The sequence below is a fragment of the Protobothrops mucrosquamatus genome, unplaced genomic scaffold (genome assembly GCF_001527695.2).
Source record: "Protobothrops mucrosquamatus isolate PMUCROS unplaced genomic scaffold, P.Mucros_1.0 scaffold416, whole genome shotgun sequence".
Classification (NCBI taxonomy): domain Eukaryota; kingdom Metazoa; phylum Chordata; class Lepidosauria; order Squamata; family Viperidae; genus Protobothrops; species Protobothrops mucrosquamatus.
This window is the reverse complement of record NW_015386745.1, coordinates 902,996-915,128: the sequence shown is the minus strand read 5'-3', so window position 1 is coordinate 915,128 and position 12,133 is coordinate 902,996. Positions and strand designations below refer to the sequence as shown.

The 12,133-nt window shown below is 36.6% G+C and overlaps 1 protein-coding gene across 1 annotated transcript in view; it reads left to right on the top strand.

The window, feature by feature from the left end:
• Positions 1-6,199: 6,199 nt before the first annotated feature.
• Positions 6,200-12,133, top strand: part of LOC107287707 (vesicular inhibitory amino acid transporter-like) — a 15,876-nt gene continuing 9,942 nt past the window's right edge. The window contains exon 1 of the mRNA XM_029284187.1: positions 6,200-6,484. Coding sequence (XP_029140020.1) covers positions 6,200-6,484 — 285 coding nt within the window. The remainder of the gene's footprint in view (positions 6,485-12,133) is intronic.

Genomic DNA, 12,133 nt, shown 5'->3' with positions numbered 1-12,133 from the left:
GTTAACTGAGTCATGCCCAATTTTACAATCTTTTTTGTCATGGCTGTTAAGCAAATCATTGCATTTTTAAGTGAATCCTGTGGCCATTAAGCAAATCTGACTTCCCCTATTGACTTTGTTTGCCAGAAGCCAGCTGGGAAAGTCACAAATGGTGTTCACATGACCCTGGGACACTGCAACTGTTGTAAATACATGCCAGTTACCAAGCACCCAAATTTTGATCACCTGACCGTGGGGATGCTGCATCGGCATCAAATTCTGGACATTCGTATCTATGATGCAATATTTTGTTCATCACCTAATCCAGTGGTGGCGAACCTATGGCACACGTGCCAGAGGTGGCACTCAGAGCCCTCTCTGTTGGCATGCGTGCCACCGCCACCAGCAGCAGGTCCATCAGGCCACCACCACTGCCCGGAGCAGGAGCCCCGCCCAGCACAAAGGAGACAAAGCGGCCGACTAGCAAGCTCGAGTAGAGGTGGTAAAGCAGAGGTCACCAACCATTGTCGATTGGTGGACTGGAAGAAAAGGGAGGGGGAAGCATTTTACATGTGTGCGTGCACACATGGGGCCATGAGCATGCACGCACTGCAAATAGAGCAGGGCTAGTGCCTGCGTGATACTAGCCCTGCCCCGTTCTTGTGTGGTGCAGCGCCTTGTATCTGCATCCCGTGGTGCGGCTGCAGCCATTTTTGCGCTTTGCAGCCTGGTGGTCCATTTTTGCACCCCTGGTTTTTGCACGCCACAGATGGCACTCAGAGGTGCCTCCCTGCGCATCCCCTGAGGGCACCACAATGCTGATGCAGCCCTGGCACTTTGCGATAAAAAAGTGGGTTTGGGGCACTTAGCGGTTTGGGCACTCAGTTTCTAAAAGGTTCACCATCACTGACCTAATCTATAACCTTGTTTTCACACTATGCTAAACCATATTATGATTTAGGTTTTCATGTTGTCCAAACTCAATCATGGATCAAGTTCCTATTGTGATAGAACAGATGTTGCTTTCCCCAACAAATGCACAGATGCAACCCAAGGAAGAAACAATGGCTCAGTTCATACATTGCAGGGAACCATGATGTGGCTTGTTTGATACTGACCTTGGATGTGAAACCAAATAATTGTGATGTATTTAGAAAAGTATAGTTAAATAAAACATGGATTATGGGATGTGTTAGCTAGACAGATACTTAGGGTCATAAGGACCAAAGTAAAGGAAAATATAGCTAGCAGAATTATTCCCATTATTAATTTTCCTAGGGTGGCCTATTTACATGTATTATTGAAAAGAGATATATTAAGCATGGGCATAAATATCAAATCAACTTACAAGTTTCAGTTTCATTAAAATAAGCAGAAAAGGAATAAGTGAAGAGAAAAACATGCCAAATACTGTCATCATTAAACTGGCATATAAAATAGTCAACAGATTCATTATAACAGAGGAAAAGAGTTTGATTTTAAATATTCATGTCTCCATCTGAAATTCATCATAATGTCTAAACTCAATAGAAATAGTTTCTAATATTCAACAGGGGAGTTCTTCTAAAATATAGTGAATATTTTGGAAGTTTCCTAAAATAAAACTACATAGTTTTCTCTTTTAGACCCACAATAAAAACATTTTGAAAGCAAAATGTCCAAACTATTCAAACTTAAGCACAAACCAATGTAGTTAGATCAGCAGAGTTTCTTAAAATCTTTTAATAAAATTGCCCGGGTTTTAAAACAAACATAGAAGAATATTTAAATTGATATTAATTAATACCATTGAATAGTATGTACTGAAGAAAATGCAGGCTGCTTCCATTAATAGCAATATCAAAAAAGCGAATTATCTTCAATTATCTTCAAAAAGTGAATTATACTAACCAACAAAAAAGATCTAAAACCTGTTTTTAAAGTTAAGCCCCTCTCTTGTCCTTAGAATTTTGTCTCTGAAGACTTAAAACAGAAAGATAGAATTTTAATGCTGTCCTAAGTAAACTGAAGTCTGCATAGGTTAGACATAATACAAGCTTTTTAAAAATTATTATTATTATTTGCCCTACTTTGTGCCTATTGATTTAAATATGGACTCCTAGCGACTATCAGGAATGGAGTTTTCTTGGCAAGATTTCAGAAATAGCAATAGCACTTAGATTTATATACCATTTCACAGTGCTTTTCAGCCCTCTTTAAGCATTTTCCAGAGTCAGCATATTGCCCCCAACAATCTGGGTCCTCATTTTACCGACCTTGGAAGGATGGAAGGCTAAGTCAACCTTGAGCTGGTCAGGATCAAACTCCAGACTGTGGGCAGAGTCAGCCTGCAATACTGCATTCTAACCACTGTGCCACCATGACTCTGAAATGGTTTGCCTTTGCTTCCTTCCTAGGGCTGAGAAAGTGGGACCAGCCGGTCCAAGATCATCCATTTGGTTTTGACATCTCCTGGTTTCTGGTTTGTTGCCTTATCACTATACCTCTAGGGCTAATTGGCCTAGGGGTAATTTTAAATTGGTTTTAATTAAATTTTAGTAGTGCAGCCGATTCGAATATTTATTTTTAATTTATCTTAGATTTGTATTTTGTGTAATTGTTTTAACTGGCTGTAAGCCGCCCTGAGTCCTCCGGGAGAAGGGCGGGGTATAAATGAAATAAATCCTAAATCCTAAATCCTAATCCTAATTCTAGACCTCTTTAAAAATATATCACATGGAGCTAGTTTATATAGTGCATGAAGTTTTGCTTTGCTTAGGCAAGGTTTACTGAATATACCCATAGTTGGCACAGTTCATACAACACAGCAAGTCAAAACTAAATAGATTGTTTGGGCTTAGCATGTTTTCGTGCAATAAACATTTCCAGCTATATGCCCCTTGATTTCCCGAAGCAACCTTAACCTCAGGTAATACTTATAGAATGTTTTTATAGCTTACACAGAATCAATCTTTTAAACTTTTTTTCTCACATCTAGAAATGTCTAGACCATCTGGACCACTCTTTGACACTCTATCAATCATTTACAATATAAAAAAATGTTGAGACTCTAGAAAGAGTACAGAGAAGAGCAATGAAGATGATTAGGGGACTGGAGGCTAAAACATATGAAGAACGGTTGCATATGACGAATTGGGTACATCTAGTTTCATGAAAAGAAGTAGCAGTGACATGATAACAGAGTTTCAATATCTAAGGGACTGCCACAAAGAAGAGGGGGGTCAATCTATTCTCCAAAGTACCTGAAGACAAGGAGCAATGGATGAAAACTAATCAAGGAGAGAAGCAACCTAGAACTAAGGAGAAATTTCCTGACAGTTTAGAACAATTAATAATGGAATGATTTGCCTCCAGAAGCGGTGAATGCTCCAACACTGGAGGTTTTTAAGAAGAGATTGGACAGCCACTTGTCTGAAATAGTATAGGGTTTCCTGCCTGAGCAGGGGGTTGGACTAGAAGATATCCAAGGACCCTTCCAACTTTGTTATTCTCTTATTCTATTCTGTTATTCTTTGGATATTTGCTCATGTGAGAGCAATGTTCAATAAGAACAATAAAAGAACAATACAAAATTTATGACACATGAAAACATTTTAAAAGTCAGAAACTCAAACAATAATCTGCTAAAAGCATTAGAAGGCCTTGAGATTAACCAGAAAGGATTTTTTTTTCTTCAGATGGCAAGGAGAGAAAAACAGCAAAGTCTGTAGCTGCCAGGATGTCTCCACCTCCTCCTAATTGCTATGTATTTCCTATTCGTGGATGCTATGACAAGTAAATCTAATTGAGGTTAAATGTCTCCTAGCTTTCTTCTGTTTTAAATAGCAAAAAAACCTCTGTTACAATACACTGTTTCTTCATTTTTTATTCTTAATAAAGCATTATACAATTGTTTTATATGGCAAGAAGAAAAACACTTGGCTGAATCCCTGACTATGTGATGGGTATAATCAGGAGAGATATGACATTAGCAGCTTTTTAAAAAAAAAAATGAATTGAAATACAGATTTTAAATGATTTAAGACCACTAGGCTGAAAAACTAAACTGTCACAGAAGCAAAAGTTTCACAGTTGTTCTTTTTATGTGTGATTGATTACATATTAAAATGGCATTCTTTGTCAGCATCTTGCAGTGGATTACAGCACTGTTTTTTTTAATAAACAGTTGAAACAGCAAAATGCTATTTAAAAAAAAAAATCACCAACACCAACAGAGCAAGCCAGTAGAATTTAAAATGAGAGCAAACTCCACTGAAGATGTTACCTAGTTTGGATAATGAACTGTCTGCAAGAAAGCAACCAACCTCAGAGAGCACTAAGGACCCCTAATTAAAAATCTCTGGAATACATTGATATAGGCCAGTGATGGCGAACCTTTTAGAGACCGAGTGCCCAAACTGCAACCCAAAACCCACTTATGCATCGTTGAGTGCCGGCTGGGTGTGGCCCATTGGCTGGGTGTGGCCCATTGGGTGGGCATGGATGCCGTGGTAACGGCAGATTAGGTGGGACTAAAAAGTTTAATCAATCAATTCCAACTTTGCAAGATCTTTTTTTTCCCGCGAGAAGTTGAAATTGACTGATTGAACCTTTTATTTTTTTTTGCACATGGCGGCGGAGGCCTAAAGTGAAAAGATTTTATAAAACCCCGCTGAAGGCCTAGACTGGGGCGATGGTGCCCGTGCCCACAGAGAGGCTCTGAGTGCCGCCTCTGGCACCCGTGCCATAGGTTCGCCACCACTGATATAGGCTATGTTGGTAATACTCCAATTCAGAACAGCAAATAACATTTGAAATCTGAATATTTCTCCTTCCTCAACCACTTCAGAGAGTTCTTAAGATTCATTACTCTTTATAAATCTAGGACTGATCCTGAGGAAAGGAAGATTTGTTAGAATTACCTGTTGAAAGCAAAATGTTGCACGTTGTCTAAATAAGAAAAATGTTGCCTAGTTCCTTTTAAGAAGAGTTTTCCTCAAAATATCCTCCCCAATGTAAAAAAATTTCCTATATCATTTTCTCATGAACTAAATAATGCCCATATGATGGCTGTCAAATTACTTTTGAATATGTACTAAAATGTCTCTTCTTTCTTTATTCTTTAATGTCATCTACAAATATTGTATGAATAAATTGAAGGCTATTTTATAGCCCTTCATAAACACTATAGGGTGGGCTATACAATGTATAGTTAGAATGGACAAACCATAATTGCCTGATTGCATGTGACTTAATTTTGTGCCCAGAAGTGATAAAATTCAGTTGTTAATGGCAATTTTGAGGAGTGCATTGTTTTTTACTTTCGGCATATTTTAAGATCTTCCCAAATCAATAATTATGTTTTTCCTCTTTTGAGTTCTGTGCTTACAACTACCAGCTTGCCAAACCTAGTAAATGAAAAACATAAAAAACAAAACAAAAAAACCCAAAGAACCCCACATTTCATCCCTACTTTCTCCATAAAAATCATTGTCTTATCAGGGGTACCTATATAGTCCTGAGAAACTAGAGCATAATTTAAACAAGAAGTATATACATTTGGCCCATCCCTTATCTGTCAAGGCAAAGTCACACTTCAGAACCATTTTAAATTTAAGCCAAATTCAAACTGGAAATTTCTCACATTCAGATAAAAAAAAAAATCCCGTCTAAAGTTTCATTTTCTGAAGCTAGTGATTTATTTTTACAAGTTTTTGTGCAAGGGTGATTGAAATTTCGTGCCTGTCAAACAAATAAATAAGTCAGGCTGAGTGAGAACCTGGTCTGTTAGGGTACAGCCAAATACTTTTGTAGTCCCTTTTTCCAGTATATCTCATTTTTTTAGTGCACATTACTACAATTACATTATGGAGGAATAGTTGTTAGCAATGAATCCTTGCATAAATACCTAGATAGCCGTGTCTTCTGCCAGCTCCTTGTAGCTGACTGACAATTGACTGCTGGACTCAATGACCATAACTGAGAGGAATTCAATTGGGCATCTTGGTTTTCAGGATTCTCCCTCTCCCAGATTGCGAGCAGCACTCTGAGGACTGCTGCAAACAGTCTTGTTAGACCTGTTTTTGGCACTGCCACTAATGAAGAATTCAGTAGCATCTTCTTTGTCTCAGTATATCTTCCAGAAATTCAAATAAAGCAGCGCTACTGGAAAATTAATTTCAACAAGAATAGTATAATTACTACAGCCATCTGGTATACCAGGGTAGCTTAAACAAAGCAAATGTTTTCATCTCTTTCAAATCATTTTAAGAGCACAACATCTCTCTTTTTCAACCTGGTGAGGTGGAATGGTTGCCTCTCTACTGATGAAGAAAATGTGAATTTTGCCAGACAGGATGGACTGAATAGGATTCATGATGAAGAGGATGAAGAAGTAGACCTTTCTTTGGAGCTTGGTACACAGGTGCAAGACCAAAACTGTGAATCCCAAGTGCGTACACAAAATGCTCAAAGTACACTGATCACTACTTGGGAGGCTGGTTGGAATGTCACTAATGCTATTCAGGTAACTTGGTGCTTGATAATTAATTATGTTCATCTCTTCATCATTTTCCTCAACTGTTTTCATTTTGTTGCCTTTTGAAAATTTCCCATTTCCCATTCAAAGGAGAAAACAGCAGGTAAAATAAAATAATAATGAAGGAAATGCTGATTAAATTGTGGCTATAGGGCTTTTATAGACTATATTGATTTACATGTATCCTGTCTCTTCCCCCCCCCCCTTCCAAGACTTTACTCCTTTATTTTTCCTCCCCAATTTTTGAAAATTAGATTGGGATAGGGTCATCTCATCTTTGCTTTTCTTACTCAGTTATGTTTTATATAGTGATATTTCTGCCTAAATAACTATATTTATAATGAGCTAGATGCAAACATAATCATATTTAACCAAAACCCATTGAAATAATTTTCACTTAAATTAATCAAAACTGAATTTCAGTGGGTCTACTTAAGCATGACTTATATCTAGAATCACCCCAAGGAGGTTAATGATTTGCAACCTCCTTGATGGATGGAGGCTAAATTCCAATCAAAACTTTATTGATCTCTACTACAGCTACATGCATCAAATGTTGGTCCGAATTATTTGGATTGCTTTCATTAATGGGATTCAGACTGGAGTACAACCAATTGTTTTCGGTTCGATTGTTTTCACTATAACAATTGTAGCAGAACTGAATTAAGAAATGCATCAAAACGGATACTTGCTTTTAATAAATATGCACAGTTGCCTACCATATTTAATTGTGTTAAAAATTAAAGAAGTGTGTATCTGTAATACTCCCACGGCAACTGTAGATGTCTGAAAGAGGAAAAACATTTGGTTTTGCATATAAGCACGATCTGCTTCCATGAGGCCAATGATTCAATCTGCCTCACTGTGGCAGAAGTCCAGGAGTGACACTCTCCATTTTGACATAAGTTTTTAGCCTTTAAACTAAATAGCCTTAAATAGCCACTTTGCCAAGGGGCTTCTGTACATGCTTTGCTATCCAGCAAGTAAAGCAACTGCTTTGTTAACAATTAGCAGCGGCAGCTTCACTTCATATTCCCAAACTCCAACCGAGTGAAGCATTTGGTAGAATTTAAATACGGTTAGATAGGCTATTTATAAGAGAGTTTAAACATGAAAAAGTAAATGTAAACATATTTTGGTACTTCTTTGCACCGTTCCATTTTCTGCCCTTAAAGGCAAGGGCTAACTTTCAAATTTAAGTTCAAATTTCAGCATTTCACTAAAGATCAGGCAGAAAATTGATTGTTTATAAGTTATTTATCACAATGCTATTTCTTCCATTCAATCTAAAGATTCTTTTTAGTTTAAAGAATGCCCATTCAGTGAAAAAGAAAAAAAACATCCTTTTCTTTGCAGAAATGTTTAATTGTATTTTTAAAAAACCAGCTTTATATAGATTTGATATAGCATGCAGGAAGCTTTTCATCAATAGCTTGAAATATAGTTTCAATCTGTGAGAATATAGTGATAAACAAAAACCAGTTTAAAATAATTACATAAACATTGCCAGAAGATATTAGATGCCTTATTTTGTCTAATGTCTTTGGAAATATAATATGCCAACATTGCAGCAGATGTTAATTAAAATACAGTTTTAAATATGAAAGGTGCTTTAATTGTTTGGGTAATAAAATACTAATATCCCAGTAATAATCAATGGTGTTAATAAATAGTAAATAACAAATCAGTTAAAATAGCAGTGTCAGAAGTGCATACAGTATACTGGAATTCTCTGTACATTTGCTTGAAGTATCTCATGATTCAGTAAAACTTCTTTGTAAGTAAACATATAGTTATGAATGATGAAAATTGAAAGGACATTTCAGAGAATCATTTTAGTAAGATTTCATAATGCCTATCTGATGTCTGAAATACGTTAGTCCTATATTTGTTGTGCACAACAGCAAGGCAGATTTTTCAGATGACTTGATTGAAGAATTTCTTTCCCCTTGATGCTTCCCCTGAGCCATAAAAACATAGAAGTTTACAACCGATTCCTAATATGCTTACATTATTGTGAACTCTTTGCTCTGTTACTCCCGCTGTTCTTTTCTTATTTCATCCAAACATTTCATCATGCTGTGTTGTATAGTTTATATCAGTTTATATTTCTCAATGTTTCCTTGTTTCTGTTTGAGATGCCCTACATTTAGTCATCACTAGATACATTTCAGGGGAAGATATGACAGTGGAAATTCAAGACTATAGGGTGCCTTCAGATTCTACCATGCTACAAATGATTTCTCTAGAAGGGCAATAGGCCTCAATTTCATACTGAGTTTAGAAAACAGTTTTTTTCTGACTGGAAAAAAGTCAGTTCCAAATTATGTTAATCATGCTACATCCTTGACTAATCACAATGGGAGGATCTTTCAATCTATTTTAGATTTGTGAACCATGTTGAGTAAGTCAGTACTAACTCAGAACTAATAGATGCATCTTTGTAAAAAATAGAAGAATACTGGCACGAAGTTGATGTTAAAATATATATTGTGTATATATGTGTATTGTGTTTTGTTTTGTTTTGTTTGTCGGTTTAAATAATAAAAAATAAATAAATAAAAAATTAAAAAAAAAAAAATTAGATGCATCTTTGAAGATATTTTTCTTTGTTGGTGTTGTCCAAACCTTACACTGAGAAATGATAATAATCATAGGCATCACAGAATCTTAGAAACATATAGTTGCAAAGGACTATTTAGGTCATCAAATTTAAACTCTTAATCTGTGTAGGAATCCAAATTAAAGCAACTTGACAGCTATCTCCAAATAGCTGTTAAATAGCTAATTCTTCTTGAATACATCCAACAAATGGAAGCCACTATTTCTCTAGATAACACTATCAAAATGCTATTTCAGGGGGGGGGGGTGTTCCTACCGTAGAACTAGTGTTTCTTTTCCTGTGTTCTAAGGCCATTCATGTCCTTCACTTTGGAAACAACAGATGTTGGCTTTTTTTCTGTGTTACATATGTTTAGATATTTGAAGAGTGCTTTCATAAATTTCCCTTGTCCTTATCTCTCTAAGGTTACACATACCCCTCTCTTTCAGTCTCTCTTTACAGGAACTATGTTGTAGTCCACTTTTGTGGAGTTCTTCCAGTTTGCCTGAATTCTTCTGAAAGTATGGTGCCCAAACTGGATGTACTATTTGAGATAGAGTATTTGACTAATGCAGTATAAAGAAGAACTTGTGACCCAAGGAGAGCAGCACAACTGTGATGGAATGTAGTCTGATGTCCCAGGACACAGGAGCTGCTTCCCAGAGGGCAAAGAGGCAATGGAGCTTGGAAAGTCAGATAGGCATGAAGAGGGCTGAGATGGCCCTCTCTAGCAATTCAGAGTATATATATATATATAATTAAGCAGTAGAATTATTTCTGAGTAGTTTCTTTATTATTCTTCACCTACAGACAGAATCTTGCAGACTATAATAAGATTCCAACCTACATTCCATGCGGGACCCCAACAATGTGTATATGGGATACCGATCTACCTATGTGTTAACATTAATTTGAATTCTGTTGCCTTTTATCATAATAGAATTCAGCTTTTCCTTGGTTTTTATTTATGGAATCCTGCTTTTTTCCTTTAAAAGCAACGATACGATGGGGATGATAAAAATAGAAAAACCCATATGAAATAATAATGAATTGGAACTTGGAGGGAAAAGGTCTTTGCAGACCTTAGAAGAATGATTAAAGCAATCAGGCTGCTCTTTACTGGTAGGAAGTGAGTGTTATAAATGAGAATGACACCGTTGTTTTGCCCTACCCTGAGGAAAGGGCAACAATCTTTTGCATGGCAATTAAGAGCTAGCAGTTCCAAGTTCTGTTTGAAGTCATGCAAGATAGCTAGCATAAACGATCAAACGAGAAAAGTGCTATGCTCTGAGTTGTTTGGGAAATAAGAATGGGAAAGGCTCAGTCACTTCAGGGTCCATAAGGAATAGAAATGCATTCCAGTTATATTCTGTATTGAGTCTCGACCTTTATACCTACAAATCCCAACATTTATTTAATGTTAATTGTTGCCTCCTCTAACTTGTTTCCAAAGTTAAAGTAAAGTTAAGCTATTTAAGGAATTAATCAACACCAGAGCATTGGGATAAATTAAAACAAATTAACCGCTTGATTTAAGATCAACTTTAAAAATAATGGAATTCTCCAAAGCCCACTGGAAACTGTCCAGCAATGAGACTTTGCTTCAAATCCTGCAGGGTAACGGTCCAAAGACAGCTCATTTTTAACTAGATGGAGGTGATTCACATTAAGGGAAATAAAATACTCCTCTTGCTTATGAGTTTAGAATATCTCAACCCTCTTGTTAAGAGGAATCAAGACTCCCTCAGATTTTTTCCCCTTATATCAGGAACTTTTATTTATACTCATACTAACATTTCTGTTGTGGACCAGCCTTTCTGATTTATTATTACTATTATTATTATTTCTGCTCCCAAATTTTGCTGGGAAAAGCAAGGATTGTAGCAACAAAACTTTTTTCCATTTTCTTGTTTCTTTTATATTATATTAGGTATCCTAACTTCTTTTTACCATTCTCTTTCTCTCTCATCTGTCTGTCTATATATGTAACTCCCTGAATTTTTTTAAAGTGTCATCTCAGAATAATATCCCTCATTTGTAGAACTCAGATTGTTCAAACAGAATTCACTAAATTACAACTGTAAGTTGCAATTTTATTTAAGAGAGAAGGATTTTTTCTAGTAGATTTTGCATATTTCACATCCAGAAAAGAGAAATGATTAAAAATACCACAAGCAAAGTTTCCTATGTGAGAAACAATAAAAAAACCCCAGATGTTTACTACAGTGTCATATTTGATTATTTTTTGTTATAAAGCTCCTTTGGATCAGTTTTACTAACCCAATGAGCAGAAGGATGTATGAGTGCTAAACAGGCCTAATTGTTTAAATTTCATTTTTTAAAGTCAGCTAGTGGATTCTGTACAAGGTACCCTGTAAATTGTTCCATGATACTCATAACATAAATTTAAGGATTAGCTTCTTCATCCCCTTCATATTTTATTCTTTCCAACTCAACAGAATCCTGTAAAGGAGCACAGAAGTCTGCTATCAGCAGGATTAGTCTTCAGAACTGACTATAACAAAATCAAATTTGTGATGGCAGGGGGAACCAGCAAAAGCAAAGCTTAATTCAAAAGTGATTTGGATCCAATCAGAGTCTGAAGGGAAGACCATTGCAAGAAACAAAATCCCCAATGTATCCTTAAAGGTATTTTTTCCCCTGCCCAGTTGTGTTCATCTCTAGGAGGAAGTATTTATCTCCGTTTCTTAGTTGAGGGAGACAGTGTGGTCCGAGGACATTTCCATGGTCATGTAGCCAGTACTACTATATGCTGAGGCACATGGAATGCTGTTACCTTCCCAAGGAAATGGTAGCTATTTACCTGCTCACATTTGCAGACTTTCAAACTGCTAGATGGGCAGGAGCTGGTGTTAGATCGCGCAGGCAGTAAGACACGAGTTGAGTGACAGTCAGCTCTCGGTTTATTGGCAAGGCATAAAGTAAATCCGGACTGGCATCTGGGCCAGGGGAGCCCTCTTTTATGGGATTCCCCTGGCTTGTAATCACACAATTCCATTGGCTGGTAAGACCCC